The sequence below is a fragment of the Pungitius pungitius genome, chromosome 16 (genome assembly GCF_949316345.1).
Source record: "Pungitius pungitius chromosome 16, fPunPun2.1, whole genome shotgun sequence".
Classification (NCBI taxonomy): Eukaryota; Metazoa; Chordata; class Actinopteri; order Perciformes; family Gasterosteidae; genus Pungitius; species Pungitius pungitius.
In genome coordinates this window covers 13,333,300-13,348,386 of record NC_084915.1, presented here as the reverse complement: position 1 = coordinate 13,348,386, position 15,087 = coordinate 13,333,300, and the positions used below count along the sequence as shown (strand labels likewise).

Genomic DNA, 15,087 nt, shown 5'->3' with positions numbered 1-15,087 from the left:
TAGATTAGATATGATCTATCCAACCATTGAGAGGCAATGGTTGGATAGATATGATGTGATAAAAAGCATCAAAACAGCTACTAAAAACTGTTGATCCTTGAAATTCACCATGCGGGAGTTTCTTTGTTTTTGTGCGAGGGAGCCACAAGCGGACACAACAAGTCAACGGGTTCCGCTCAGGTCACCGGTAGGGGAACGCACTTGAATACTCCCCGTGGCGATGAATGATTGGGAAACTAATCTGCAAGGGCGTTTGTGTCCTCTCTGTGTTTTCGCTGTCGCAACTGCTGACCGGTGAATTCGATTCTGTGGTCACGGCCAGGGGAAAGCGCCAGAATGTTTTTCAGCAGGTTCTGAAGTCGCCGCTGCAGGCCGTCCACGCGCTGATGGACCTCTGCATCACAGCTCCTGGGTTCCTGTGAGTGTGTGTGTGTGTGTGTGTGTGTGTGAGTCTGTGTATATAAAGGGTCGTCAGCAGAACCTCCAACGACAGCCCTCGGCGCACACTCTCTTCCAGCAGCGATGACTCTGCTGCGCACTCTGCTGGGAGCGGTGCTCTGCTCCCTCGCGGCCTCTTCGGGGGTCGTACCGCAGGCCGACCTGAACCTGCAGGAGGTGAGACTGGGGCTGGGACTCTGGGACCATTGATCGAAATGAATTGCACGCGCATGGTTTACGTAAGGATAAGCCAGCGATGGAGCATGTGGACAACTGGACAGTTGGTAAAAACTGTCAAATGCAGGTCAGGGCTGTGCGGTCGGGTTTGTTCGCGATATTCTGTGACTGTATGTAGCCGTCGTTACATACAAATCTGGAATGGTCTGTAGCGATGGACGAATCACACAACCCCCCCCCCCCCCCCCGGCGTGTGACCGCAGGTGTCGGGGAAGTGGTACCTGATCGGATTCGCCACCAACGCCCAGTGGTTTGTGAACCGCAGAGCCAGCATGAAGATGGGCACCGCCATGTTGACCCCGACCGCTGATGGGGACCTGGACATTTCCTACGCCAGTCTCAAGTGAGCGCGGGTGGGGGGGTGGGGGGGAGGCAGGAAGCGGTGAAAGGTCAAAAAGAAAAGGCTCAAAGACTCCCACGCGGTGTTTCGGTCATGTTTCAGTGTTTTCTTTGCAGCTCCGACGGCTCTTGTTGGAGAATGAACCACTTGGCCAAGAAGACCGATGTGCCTGGGAAGTTCACGTACACCAGTGAGCATGAGCGCGCACGCACACACACACACACACACACACACACGCACACACACAGAGACAGACAGACATAAATACTGATCACATGATCTCTTTCGCCCTTCATCCCGTTGACAGGCTGGAGGAAGCTGAATGAGATGTGCATGGTCGACGTCAAGTACGACGAGTACGCCCTGGTCCACACCGTGAGGAGCAACGACCGCGACCCAACGGCTGTCAACAAACTCTACGGTAACGTAGGCGCGGCGCCACTCTCTGTCCTACCGATGCCGCGTGGCGCACGTACTTGAGGCCGAGTTGACACGATGCGGTTCCCGACAGGCCGGGACGTGGACCTCGGTGCCGATCTGCTGGAGAAGTTCAGGCAGTTCTCCCTGGAGACCGGCGTCCTGCCTGAAAACATCGTTTTCCTTCCCAAAAACGGTGCGTTTCACATCAAACGAGAGGTTTTGTGTTCAGGGGGTTGGTTGTTTTTTTTTGCGAGGCCTCGTGCTCACTCTGTTCTTTTCCACCATCTTCAGCCGAGTGCCCAGACGCCTAGTGTTCTGCCCCCGAGGCCTCGGATGGTGACGATCATTTTACATCGACATCACGTCTGGAGAAAAGCTCCCAACGCAACAGAACATGATGCAGAGCCTGGTTTAAATACAATACTTTTCCTTTGAATAATGCCGTTTGAGATATTAAAATGCTGCAGTGAGTAATGTTGTGTACACGGTGATCCTTCCACAAAAAATTCGTATTCACATATTTGTAAAGTTTTATAGAGATCTTCTACTTCTACAAATTGTTCTCAGTGTGTCGGTCCTGTTTTATTATTTAGCAAGTTGCATATTGGACCACAATTGGCTTTAAACTAGTACACTTTTGTTAACATGGTGCCCGTGGGAGTTTTACACTTCTCGTAGCTCTGAGAACTTTTATTTCAAGGGGGATCCACATAGTTTTCTCTAGTGCACAATATGTCAAACTCAGACCGCGGGGTGTCCAGTGCAGCCCGCCGCCAGGTGACTTTGCTATTGTGATAATTCCAGAAATTATCCTTTTTATATGGATTCATTTTGCACGCCAGCAAAAGACTTTAAGGACACATACAACAAGTTGGTGAACGTCAAATAGCAAAGTGACAAAAAAATAAAAAGCAATTGATGGCCATTGATTAAACTTAAAAAGGGGGCAATTACAAGGCAATGGTTAAAATACTTTGCTTTTATTATCTTTTTTTAACAAATACGTTGAAGTACATCCATAACAACACAGTTCAGATTTCCGTTTTATCAAGTGTTTACATCTACACGCTTTGTACAGATTTGTATACAAAACAATAATTTACGTCCCATAGAAGTCTAGTTACACTTAACTATACAACAACTTGTAAATGAAATAAATATAAAAACAGGAATAATCACAGGTGATAACAAAAATGTAAAAAGCCAACGTACAAGTACACCACCAGCACCTGCCTTCTGAAGTTGCATCTAGAAAGAAACATTTTCCCTTTCTACATGTGAGGGCCAAACTGAGTTCAATCCATAGCAGCACCAGTTACGCTGTGAAATCCCCATTCAGGCCAGAGTTGAATTGGGCAACTGATGTGAACGTTTTCTCTCTTTTTTTAAACCCAGCCTTATAATCAGTATCATACTGACGTTTGAATTTAACAGATATCCACTCAATTCATGTCAGGAACAGGTTCCACTCCTTGTTGTCAGCACTAATTGTGAAAACACAAGTTTTTCCAACGAATGGGATTTCCCTCTCCGGGTAGCATCGAGTCAGGGCTTCGCCTGTGCTTGTTCCGACCGGCTTACAGTGCACTTACGGACTGGAAACTGAAATATCAGCTATGTGATAACCAAGCGCTGAGCGTCGTGATAGTGGTGCACACACACACACACACACACACACACACACACACGGTTTTACCGTGGCGCCCTTTCCTCTGCGGCGGCCACCCTTGTGTTTTTAACAACACAGCGAAAAAAGCACTACGTTACAGAGTGGTGGGGTTGGAGCACCAGGAAGCACCACAGATGTCGGTTCGACATTCACGCTTCCGCTCTCGTTCATTCGCGCACATATCACACAGACACACACACACACACACACACACACGACTCGATGCATTTCATCGACGGCAAGTGCTACTGGGAACAGGGTGCTAATTGGATTTAAGTACATTTTAACCAAAACGATGCAAATGTTTTGCAAATCACACTTCAGTTTTGAGACAAGTAATTAGGACCGTAGTGATTGACAACTGATTGTTGCCTGCAAAAATTAAAAAATAAAAATGTATATCTACAAAAGAGACATCTGCACAACCTGCCATGCAAACTGTCACCAGCAAAGGGACATGCAGTTAAAAGTGCAAGTCTACATACAGAAGGGTCCTGCTGTTGCCATCTCGGACAGAGCGTCAACGTTATGTACACGTGTTTACATTTCTGAACAAACATTGGGCCGAGGCGCAAAAGAAGAGCAGAGACAACGGAACGGACTATAAGTGCAGCGCGCGCGGTGGCGTGCTGAGGGTGCAGAGATTGGGGTGCGATGGTTGCTTTTGTCCTTGAGAGAGTGTGTGTGTGGCACAGTATTTGGCCCAGTCAGAGTCACTCAGCCTGCCCCCCGTCTTTGTGGTGGCGCAGGATATGCTGGTTCTTCTCCGAGGGACGCCGGAAGCCCTTTGAACAGATCTCGCAGCGGTGCGGGTAGTCCTTAGTGTGAATGGAAATCACGTGCCGCTTGAACCCCGACGCGTCGCCGGTGCTGTAGTCGCAGTACTGGCACTGGTAAATCCGCCTCTCTTTGTGTCCCTTGCCGATGACCACGGTCACGCTGCTGGCCAAGCTGGCCGCGCTCACTCTGCCGGCCGGGCCGGCGGCGGCAGCGGCGGCGGCTGCGGCGCTGGACGAGCTCGGCGCAGACTTCTTGGGCGGCGCGGCGGGAGTGTGCGTCTCTGTCCTCTTTGGCTCACTCTTTTCGGGAGAGGCCTGTGGCTCCTTCGTGTGGACCGACAAGATATGGCGACTGAGAATAAACGGGTCGGCGATTTTGAAGTTGCAGTGGCGGCACTGGTGGAGTTTCTTGGTGCGGTGCGACACCGAGTGCTTCTTCAGTTCGGACGGCCGGTGGAAGCCTTTACCACAGATGGCACATTTGTGTGGGTAGTCCTTGGTGTGAACGGAGATGATATGGCGCTTCAGGTCACTGGAGTTGGAGCTCTTGTGGTCACAGTGGGCACAAAGGTGGGTCTTATTCTCCTCGTGCGTTAGTCCGTGCTGCATCAGCTCCTCCTCCTCGGCGAAGGTCTGGAAACAGCGCTCGCATTTGTACGGCATCTCCTTGCTATGCTTCGTCTTGATGTGAGTCTTGAGATTGGAGGAGTCGGCCGACTTGTAGTCGCAGTAAAGGCAGGAGTACGGCTTCTCGCCCGTGTGCGTGCGCATGTGTTTCTTCAACTCCGAGGGATGGCGGAAGCCTTTTCCGCATTCCACGCAGATGTGGGGGAAGCTTTTACTGTGGACCGCCAGCAGGTGACGATTGAGGAGCCCCTGCTCCGCCGTTTCATAGTCACAGAACTTGCATTTGTGCATCTTGTTGGGCGTCGCGGGCTGCTGCTGCTGCTGCTGCTGCTGCTGCTGGCCCTTGGGCTCTCGATGGTGATGCTGCAGTCGGTGAGAAAACAACGCCGCCTGCTGGTGGAACTCCTTGCCACACATTTCACACTCGAAGGGGGCCTTGCTGCTCAGAGCGTGCACCTCCATGTGGTTGTGGAGGCTGGCTTTCTTGTTGGTGGTGAAGTCACAGTCCGTACATTGGTACTTTTTCCTGGTTAGAACCTCCTGGTGGTGATTCTTGGTGTGGCGTTTCAGGAAGCCTCGTGACTTGAACTTCTTACCACAGAGCATGCAGGGGTAAACGGTCAGAGGCTGACCGTACGGGCCGATGATGATGGCTGGGGAGAAAAATGTCACATAGTGAAAAAAATGCAGTTGCCCCTTCCAATTTTAGAGATTTTTGTCATGCATTTATATTCAGAGGTGGCCTAGGAAGGCGACTTCCAGATACGTGAACTCCGCGTGGTTCTTACCTGTCTGTACCTGGCGAGGCTCCGACCGCCTCTTGCTCTTGTTGCGCTGCCTGCCCACTTCGTCCACCCCGTCAGACTCATCTATGTGCAGCAGTGCGCTGGCCGCACCGTTTCGGTTTTCACAGCTCTCGCTGTCCTCCGCACCTGCGAGACCAAAAGAATGCCTTCAACACAAAAAGTAAACAAAACCAGCATCTGTAAAGCTCAAGCAAAGACACGCAGAGACGTAGTTGATGCACAGGCTTCCAGTGTTGTTTTTAAAGCAATTTAATAGACAGGGTTGCTGACCATAAGCAGCTGCCCAGGCCACAGGCATGAAGTCCTTGCTTAGAGACACGCTGTCATACGAGCGGTCGTGAGTTACTGGCTCTTCGCCTCCTACCACCACCTCCATATAAACCTCATCAGTCACCTTGGACCCACCTGCAGATGAGCCCAACATGTACAAAACCAGAAAACTAGTATTGTTCAGTTTCAAGACAGTCACCGCCCCTCGTCCGATCGAAGGACTCACCATGGTTTCCTTGGTTGTGATGAGAGTCCCCCACAGACATGTAGACCATCTTTTCTCGGAGCGTCTGGCCTGAAGGCTCCGTCAGCGCCATGCTCTCCGCGTCACCGTCGCTGATGTCGACCGATTCTCCTGCAGAATTCAAAAGACCTTCTAAATTCTCAAATATTTTGCACCGCCCTAATATAATAGTAGGGGAAACACTGGCTGGTATTCAGGGTATGATCACGCCCCTCGTTATTCCTGGTAGAGGTTTAAGCGTCACAGCGACTCACCCATGTCATCCTCCCCAGAGTCAGCCTTGAAGATGTACACCTTTATCACTTCCTGGCCATCCTCATCCTTCTCAACTTCTTGATCCTCCACAGCTCCCTCCACTGTTACCTCCGTTCCATCCTCTGATACCATTTTTCCTGCTTCGTCCACTAGCGAGGGACACACAAACATCACATTTTATTAGAGCGTGTGTGAGCACTGAGCTGGTGACGGTGTTAAACCTACTATATGTGACAACATGGAGGCTTAATACTTCCTCACTATTTATGGTTTATGACGATAAAGCTTGGCCATAGTTTCACCATTTCAGTACATATATTCAGTAGATCAATGAACTCTGAAAAGTTCTCGCTTGTTTAATTAATCGATAAATATTACCCAGTCGTGTCCGAGATAATGTACCATGAATTCACGCAAAAATAATTTTAAAAGTAAGTCAGGTTCATTAATAGTCAAGAAAATCAAAACTGTTCTTAAAGTTCACAATTTCTGTCATCTCATCTCTATGCATGTCCACCGACAGATTCTAACACTGACTGCAAAAGTCTGTTCCAAACAAATTCTCAAATCATTTACCACTTAGGGTTTGCGCTTATTACAGAATACATGACACACTATAATACTAGCTGAACAGGTTTCAGCTGCTTCAATATTTTGAACTGAAAACACATGTAGCAAATTAACATTATTTTGGGGTTTGTGAATGAGCAAAGAAAATGTACGACAGAGCTCCTGTATGAAAACAGAACAACACAACTGACATAGTTGCACTATGGGAGAGGTAAAGGTTACATATGCAACTTGGGCACCATATTTACAACATTTCAACATCTGGTGAGAAAGAGTCGAACAACCCCTTCATAGTTTGTTTCAGAAATTGCATGTCTAGAATGATTTTTGGTTCCTGTTAGCAGACAGGTAAATGCCAAAACACATGAGTAACAAGTTTTCTAGTGGAACATTAACGCATTTAAATTCGACCCCACCACAACAGAGATGCAAACTTACAGGATATCATTAGATAATCTCCACACCCATCTTGGTCTTCCTCCTGCTGCTCTGGGTCCAGCCCATCATCAGGAATGTCTCCCATGGCAACACCTTCCTCATCCCCGTCAAGAGCCATCACGCAGGTTTCAACTGCGACGTCTTCATCTTCATCACAGTGCACATACTCCGAGACCACATCCTCAACCGCATCCTGGATGACTAGCTCGTCTGGGGCAAACCTGTGGACTGCCATGGCTTCCCCCTCGCCTTCAGACACCAACACAGTCTCTTGAAGCTCCACAACAAACTCCTGCCCGCCGGCACCACCCTCATCTGGAAGAAGCAGGATTATCTCAGATGACTGTGTGTGTGGGTGTCTTAAATGGAACGCTTAATGTTGCTACTGTTCTCCCATTGACACAATATATCATACCAAACAACCCTTTTCATCTGGCTAATTAAAGAATCCGACTTCTGAAAAACCACCATAAATGTTCCGGTGACCTCAGACATACCCCAAAACCACACGATTTAATACAAGCAGGGTTAATTACCCAATCCGTGTAGTATTATTTTAGGCTCTTCAGAATGTATTGTAAGCCTGGTGACATCCTCATCCATTGTCCTCGCACTGCATTTGTTACTAAACAGCTGAAAGCAGATGACAGAAAGGTTTAGATATTAAGTGACCAAAACTGTTGGAAACAGAGGTTTAACAGAAGAACCATGCAAATCCCCATAAATTTAAAAAAAAAATCACCATTGAAAAATTATTGATTATCTGTCACTCATCAGAGCAAATTAGATCAGTCTGTCACTAAATCCATACACATTTTTTAAAACTGGTGCATAGTCACAAACATGATTCTAGCACGTTGCCGGTGGCTTGCTAATGTAAATAAGGAATAAGGGGAACTGTAACATTTTATAAAAAGAAATATGGCTGCATTTATATCAAATACCTATCAGGGAGGAACCAGCTATGGATCAAAGCTGGGATTTGCTCTTCACAGTACCTATTCATTGAAATCAACCCTGGTATTCAATATACTTCCATAATAAGACATGCATTTGTATAATAAAGATTGTGTTCTTGCCTGTTGAAGCCGTATTAAGTGCTCGGTTTAATATCCCACGCTGTTGTGAACGATTCTGCTGGTGCAACGAACATTTCCCTCTCATTCATTTTTTTGGCATTTCATGTCACATAAACGAAAAAATCTTAAGGTCACCTGATATTTTAAAAAACAACAACAACAACAATGCCCTGGAGATAAATCTGGGCTCAGAGACAAACTGAGTTCATTCCTAGATAGAAAAAAAAAGAATAGAACTTAAATTACTAATAGCAAGCGAGTTTTTCTGTATTGGGTCTGCAGCAAAGACAGCAACTGGAATGCAGCGGCATAAATGTCACCACCATAGCTACCAAAACTCAACAAACATGTCAGCCCAATTGTTACCAACGTTACTAAGTTACCTTCATTGTGAAGATAAAGGGGAGTTAACGCCTGACAAAAATATCTCCCTGTCACATATACACACACACACACACACACGGGGAGGATGAGATGGGGGGGGGGGGATGTAAACAGTGGTGTGGACGATGCAGCCGGGGTGCCATTTAATTCACACCGACAGTACCATCCCCCCACCTTCAGGTGGAAAATGATGACACGGTTGTGCGGCGATGTGGCGCACGTACAGTGCATCGGTGCGCTGAAAGATGCCGCCAAAACATTAAACCCCACCATTGCGATCGGACTGACTTAGCTGCTCATTCGTGTCACACTGAAACAATCCCCGATGAGGCGGTTATGGCTAACGGTAATGTCTCCAACTGACCACTGGAGCGGCGTTGGGACGGAGTACACACGTACAGTCCCGATTGACAAAACACATTTTTAAGAGCAGGATATTGCACCGACGTGTAGTTAGTAACACACAACTACAACAATAGTAGTGGATATTACGCTAGTTGTAGACTGAAGCAGCTCTGTAGTAGCCAGCTAGCGGGAGGATGGCTAAACACACACACACAAACACACTCGTTTTCCACAACAGATTTCTATTATAGGCGGTCGTTAGCTTCCGCCATTTTGTTAGCTTGCTTGTCTGGACGAATGCTAATTTCTATAGTGATACAAAAAATACCCCGTGGCCACGAGTAACGATCATTACGCATATGTTGAAAGTTGCAATGCACAATAACAGTTCAATTAAATAAAACAATGACGTTACCAAACCCCGACTGGCGACAACAAATACGATCTCCTTTAAGCAGGCTGGCTAGCTAACCGGATAGGCCTGAATTACCAATTACGGCCTCCATTGAGGCCCGGGCCTGAGAAGAAAAGGCCCAACCCTTTGCGGCCTCTCGGTGACAATGAATAAATAAATAAAAATACCACATGCATGCAAAAACAAAGAGACACGGACACGCACACATGCAAGCATTACTCTGCAAACGGGAGCTCCGGGAGCAAAAAAAAGATGATCGGCGTACCAGATGTATGCTGCAGGGATGGCCTCCGTCCGCACCTCGGCTTCCCGGGCCGCCTGGTTCCCCCAGACTCGGGCAGGATTCAGTCGGGAATTTTGTGTTATTTGGGCGGGCCGGAGAGAGGCAGAGAAGGAGGGGTTATGGGTTGCTTCTGGAGCTCCGGTGAAAGCCAAGCAGGACGTCTGGAGCCAGATCTTGTCATGCTACAGCCCCCCGCTCCTCCAGCTCCGAGGCCGCCGTCAGCACGACACGTCACAGCCCGATAGCAGCAGGAAAATGCGGAAGGGTTGTGGTGGAAATCACACCGGCAGGCAGCAAACAGGCCATAATCTGAGGACGGCTGTTCAGACGGGGTTTGTCAAAACGTGCACTGTAGTGTTAATTTTAATTAGTTCATGCCCGGAGGTTCGTATGGCTAATAACGGGTCGAGGACTGCTTCGGTTTTTCCAAACAGCAGACGTGTGTGCGGCGGAGAGGTGTAGAACAGAAAAGTGATTAAACTATGACCCTCTGGCTCAGAGCATCCAACATTTAAACAAACCGCTGACTCGTTTTCTACCCCGTGACAGGAGCAGTTTCTTCACCACGACCTCCTTGCCAAAAATAATTAATTAAAAAAGAACATTAAATGGCAAGTTAATGATTTTGATAGCTGTTCACTTTTAATAAGTAATATATTTTTACATTTTTAGTTAACTAAATAAATGCTAATTTACAAATTAATATAGGCTATTGTGTATAATATATTTCCACCTTTAACACATTTATTTTAAATCAAACATTAAACACAGTAATAATGAAATATCACAATATTTATTACATGGGGACAATTATGTTCGCTATGAGTATTAATACTTAATATACATTTTGCTGATTGTACTTTTTTACATTATAAAGGTATCTTTTTTTACTAACAAGGCTTGTAATAGTTTTTATGTTTTGATCTTGCCATTTTTTACTTAAGTATAGGTTTTCGCACCTTTGCACCATATTACTACTCTCACATGTGTATATTTTTTGTAGTACTACAACCGATGGCTCATCTAAATTCAAAAGAGATATTTTTAAAAATACAGTTAGATTGTCAATGGCCATTTACTAACCCAATTTTTGCCATTACCAACAGTTTATACGAGCAAATAAACAGTAAAATGGTAATGTAAGCAGATACTTCAGAGAGACTAACTACTCCACTTCACTTTAAGATCTTTATAGTCTCTGAGTTGCTAAGAGGATGCACATGGAGCTACATGCAATCCTTTACTTCTGCCTGCAGGGGGCAGAAAAAACAAGGACCTAGGAAGTATTCAGTGTGGTCTGTCAGCAAATTTACTGTAAGGCTGCAAACCTGCTGAACATTGTAAAAGGGGAATCAATACTTATTTTTGTGTGTGTGTAAAAATGCCCCTCAAGAGTTTTCTCATTTACCTCAACCCTCATAATAAAACAGCACCTGATGAAACTCTTACCACTAAATTCCTGTACGATTTAAATGGCTTTTAAGTTGCACACCTTTGCAATCCAAAAGGTCATTTGTGAAGTTGTACAGGGCAAAGCCCATCAGTGCGCCCTAGAAGAAGTGTTGACCTATTACTTAAAGAATACGACTCCTGAATTGTAAAGTGTGTTCTAAAAGAAAGAAATGATACATCAAGTGGTTTAAAGTACCTTTCTTAGTGAGCGTGACTTTGTCCTCTATATTCACACAATATTGCAAGAATGTAAAAGGCAAACACAAACAAGAAAGCTGTGAATTCCGCATGCGACTGTTAACCCAATTAAGTTTGTTTTTATCGAACGGCTCGGTCATCCTATTGGTTAGGTACTGTCCTGAACATTAAACTGGACGGACTAAACTTCACAAAAAAGGATAGAGCAGACTCTACGGAAGAGATTCTGGCCTTTGGGAGTATTCCTGTGAAGCTTTTTCAGTCTCTTCCATTCAGCAGTGTGGTGACAGGAAGAGACTGAGCAGGCTGGTTATGTATCTTCCCCCCCTGCAGTGCATGAAGGACAGATACCACAGGGCCTTCCTTCCTAATCAACCCTGCTACGCAGACCGCACAAGCCAACAAAAACGGCAAACTAGTCATTCATGTGCTCTGGTAAGTGCAGTGTCTCAAATGAAAAAATAATCTATAATAAAGAAGAATAATCTATGGATTTAATCATACATTATTTTTTTATTCTTTTTAATCAGAAAAGGCATTATTGACGGCCCCTTACTATAATATTTTGTTATCTTTTTGTACCTCCAATAAAAAGAAAAATGAGAATTACTGGCTGAGCCTCTGACTAGTTTCAAAAGGCAAGTGTGTTTACCGCACATCAACATTGCAGCAATTAAAAATGGATCCCATAACCAGTCCAGCAAGTATGCTAACATGTGATGACTCTTGTTATGACTCTCCCTGATAATCACAGCTGTTCATTTTAAACTGCCAGTTTTTAGTCACCTGGTCAGATGAAATAAAGAAAAACAGTTGGCACACAGCAGTTTTCATGGTTTTATAAAACAAATTTTATTTGGACTTGAAGTAAGTGACGGATTTCAAACACTCCTGAGGACAGGGACGCAGATCAGTTCAGTTTGTCAAAATACTTCAGCTTGCCCGAAGGGTCTGGGATGATCTGTGGGAGATAATTAATGGAATTAGTGCACAATGATACCGAAACACACTCTGTGGACGCTGTGTATCAGGTTGTTGATCATGCAGATCTTTGACAACACACCAGCTTTGCTTCCCGTTTAGCACTTCACATAGAAGAACAAAAATCCCCTGCAACGCCACACACTGAACGATCAGGAAATGCTTACAGGCGGAAGTCTGTTTATCTTAACCTGAAATGTTAAAGTCTCTTTGCAAAACAGACGCCATTTGTCCGCTGGACACAAAAATATTGATTTGCTTTCTTAAATTTGAAATAGTCAATTCGTCACTGAACCACATTTGTCCAGGAATCCAAATCCCTCTGTGATACTCACCGTGTCGCTGCCTGGCTTCCATCCGGCTGGGCACACTGGAAGAAAGACACAATTAGAGTCAGCACAAGTAGAAATAGTTATAACGTTTTTTTTTGTTTTACGGAGATACAGTGAGAACACGCCATTTGTTTCCTGGTACTGCCTATAAAACAAGCTCCTTGTACCCTCTCCGTGTTTGTCGGTGTACTGGAAGGCCTGCACCAGCCGCAGAGTCTCGTCCACAGATCTCCCCACAGGGAGATCGTTCATGGTGATCTGCCTCAGCGTGCCTTTGTCATCGATGATAAAGAGTCCTCTGAGAGAGAGAGAGAGAGAGAGAGAGAGAAAGAAAAGGGTTTTCATACCGGTAACTTTTCAGGGCTTTTGTTCACTCAAGAGTCAAGCTAATGTCCTAGAAGTCGTGGATAAACAGTGAGAAGTGAAACCATACCTCAGTGTGTGTCCCTGGTCCTCCAGGTAGACTCCGTAGTCTTTTGAAATCTGGTGAGTGAGGTCAGACAGTAGAGGTATTCTCATTGGTCCGAGTCCACCCTGCTTTCTTGGCGTATTAATCCTATCAATAAAAGAAAAATAAAAAAAATTCAACTTCTTAAGGTTTCGCCATTAAAGTGTGAGTGCATCGTGTGGGTGAAACGGGGACGCGACCCTCACCAGGCCAGGTGGGTGAACTGGGAGTCGACGGAGCAGGCGACCACCTCGGTGTTGATGGCTTGAAACTCGTGCATGCGGTCGCTGAAAGCGATGATCTCAGTGGGGCAGACGAACGTGCTGACGGAACAAAAACACATTTACGAAGTGGCACCTCGTTTGTGCCACAACAACAACAAGCGGAGCGGTTATGTCTCGGGGCGCCTCAGTTGTTACTCACAAGTCCAGAGGATAGAAGAAGAAGACAAGATATTTGCCTTTGTAGTCCGACAGCTTTGTCTCCTTGAATTCACCATTGATGACGGCTGTTCCTTCCCAGTGCGGCGCAGGCTTTGAAACTAAAGTGGGAAGAAATATACTTGGATTGGAGGTGTGAGATACAAATTACTGATAATCTTTAGTCTAATAAAAGCACTTAATCCAGTATTTTAACACACAATGCACATCATTATCTACATATTACTTTTTAACTTAACCTCTATCTTTATTTGTATTCTTTATCATGCATTTACATTGTTATTTCCCATATGGCTCCGTATTACACGCTTTTCTCTTATAATCGTATGCTTTTATTCTATTAGAAATGCTTCCGGTGTTTGTTTTGATGATTTAAGTATTTTTCTTCCATTTTCCCATCTGACTTTGCACTCTTCTTTCATAGATAAGTACATATGCTATTTCATTGTACAACATGGATAACGACTATTCAGAAGCCGGAGTTTCTGACGCAGTCGCACATGCGCACTCGCGTTTTCAGGGACGCTTAGTTTTCCAAGATATCGGTAGTATTGGTCACGTGAGACGCAATCGAACGAGTTGTAAAGTATGACGTGTCCTAAAAAAAAAAAAACACTAACACATGCTCCCAAGTCAGGCATCGCGTCCGAGTGACAGACACGATCTTAAAAAGAATTAAACACTGAAACACGACCGCGAGTTGTGTCGCCCTGACAGCGGCACCGAATCACCGCAGCAGCCGCTGCACACTTCGGGAAGGACAACAACACCACTGCGCACTTTATTCGCGCAAAAGAGCTCCCGGCTTTGCACCTGCGGGGCGAAGCTCACGACACCAACTCACTCTTGGCTTTGCTGAGGTGCAGGGAATGGTCGGACACCGGCACTCGGAAAGCCTCTCCGGGATAGACGTGTCCTCCCGCGTAGTTGTGACACTGGGAGTTCTTCCCGCTGGCGCCTTCCTCCGCGGACGCGCTGCAGAGGAGCAGCAGAGCGCCGCAGAGCGCGCGGAACGCGTCCTTCTTTGTGCCGGAGAGAAACTCCATCGCGTGGCTGCCGTGAGCGCGCTGGACCGCTGAATGGGGCAATGTGTGGCAGCTTTTTGGAAGGTTTTTTTTAAAGGAGTCCTCCTTCGGGTTTTTTTTTTTTGTTCTTCTCTTCTTCTTTTTTCCGTTTTTGCGGCAGCTTTACATCCTTGTTGTTGCATTACTGCCATCTACTGGTGCTCCTACGACATGTTCTGCCTCTTTCCAACACACGTCCCGTAATAAATGAAGAGAGATATAATTCCACACAGCGTTGCTTGCTTGGCTCCGTGCAACATTTTTCAATGTAACATTGTTGGCACCACCCAGAACTATTGTTACCTAATTATCGGAAATATGTAGCATTACTTAGCTTCCATGTAAGTCAACACTGGACTTTAATTCATTAAGTTACAAGAATACTCCAGCGAGAACGTCAAGGCTTCTCTGAGGCTCATGGTTGGTTTTACTTTTTTCCATCTCGCTTTCAAAAAAAAACCTTGAGCCTTTAACCCTGATGCAAATATGACCAGTCAGTCAAATATCTGTCCCCACATTACATCAGATTCAAATTAGCCCGCTAAACAATTTTGATACTCACAACTGTAATTT

General features: G+C 45.8%; 3 protein-coding genes across 4 annotated transcripts; 1 reads left to right on the top strand and 2 right to left on the bottom strand.

Moving 5' to 3' along the window:
* The first annotated feature begins 522 nt into the window (after nucleotides 1-522).
* zgc:153704 (Lipocalin-like) lies at nucleotides 523-1,746 on the top strand. Its single transcript, XM_037467871.2, has 6 exons — nucleotides 523-615; nucleotides 879-1,018; nucleotides 1,132-1,205; nucleotides 1,323-1,436; nucleotides 1,527-1,628; nucleotides 1,727-1,746. Exons 1-6 carry the CDS (start codon nucleotides 523-525, stop codon nucleotides 1,744-1,746), a joined length of 543 nt encoding a protein of 180 aa, XP_037323768.2.
* Nucleotides 1,747-2,396: 650 nt separating this feature from the next.
* On the bottom strand, nucleotides 2,397-10,126 carry LOC119215429 (zinc finger X-chromosomal protein). Of its 2 annotated transcripts, XM_037467596.2 has the most exons (8): nucleotides 9,582-10,126; nucleotides 7,630-7,726; nucleotides 7,094-7,408; nucleotides 6,085-6,234; nucleotides 5,813-5,941; nucleotides 5,587-5,721; nucleotides 5,299-5,442; nucleotides 2,397-5,163 (listed from the first exon to the last, which is right to left on the bottom strand). In XM_037467596.2, exons 2-8 carry the CDS (start codon nucleotides 7,694-7,696, stop codon nucleotides 3,818-3,820), a joined length of 2,286 nt encoding a protein of 761 aa, XP_037323493.2. In that variant the 5' UTR covers nucleotides 7,697-7,726; nucleotides 9,582-10,126; the 3' UTR covers nucleotides 2,397-3,817. The 2 variants fall into 2 exon arrangements, with proteins under 2 accessions (XP_037323493.2, XP_037323495.2); XM_037467598.2 differs by lacking the exon at nucleotides 5,587-5,721 and having other exon boundaries at nucleotides 9,582-10,123.
* A 1,950-nt stretch (nucleotides 10,127-12,076) lies between these two features.
* prdx4 (peroxiredoxin 4) lies at nucleotides 12,077-14,626 on the bottom strand. Its single transcript, XM_037468280.2, has 7 exons — nucleotides 14,295-14,626; nucleotides 13,434-13,551; nucleotides 13,217-13,333; nucleotides 12,996-13,118; nucleotides 12,730-12,860; nucleotides 12,566-12,600; nucleotides 12,077-12,210 (listed from the first exon to the last, which is right to left on the bottom strand). Exons 1-7 carry the CDS (start codon nucleotides 14,494-14,496, stop codon nucleotides 12,160-12,162), a joined length of 777 nt encoding a protein of 258 aa, XP_037324177.1. The 5' UTR covers nucleotides 14,497-14,626; the 3' UTR covers nucleotides 12,077-12,159.
* Nucleotides 14,627-15,087: the final 461 nt, after the last annotated feature.

Coding starts and splice junctions, on each gene's coding strand:
- zgc:153704 (XM_037467871.2), top strand. CDS start 523: ATGACTCTGCTGCGCACTCTGCTGGGAGCGGTGCTCTGCTCCCTCGCG. Junction 1,206..1,322: donor TGGGAAGTTCACGTACACCA/GTGAGCATGAGC, acceptor TCCCGTTGACAG/GCTGGAGGAAGCTGAATGAG. Junction 1,437..1,526: donor GGCTGTCAACAAACTCTACG/GTAACGTAGGCG, acceptor GGTTCCCGACAG/GCCGGGACGTGGACCTCGGT.
- LOC119215429 (XM_037467596.2), bottom strand. CDS start 7,696: ATGGATGAGGATGTCACCAGGCTTACAATACATTCTGAAGAGCCTAAA. Junction 6,235..7,093: donor AGATTATCTAATGATATCCT/GTAAGTTTGCAT, acceptor GTCCCTCGCTAG/TGGACGAAGCAGGAAAAATG. Junction 5,942..6,084: donor CTCTGGGGAGGATGACATGG/GTGAGTCGCTGT, acceptor TGAATTCTGCAG/GAGAATCGGTCGACATCAGC.
- prdx4 (XM_037468280.2), bottom strand. CDS start 14,496: ATGGAGTTTCTCTCCGGCACAAAGAAGGACGCGTTCCGCGCGCTCTGC. Junction 12,601..12,729: donor CACCGACAAACACGGAGAGG/GTACAAGGAGCT, acceptor TCTTTCTTCCAG/TGTGCCCAGCCGGATGGAAG. Junction 12,211..12,565: donor GGAAGCCAGGCAGCGACACG/GTGAGTATCACA, acceptor TATCTCCCACAG/ATCATCCCAGACCCTTCGGG.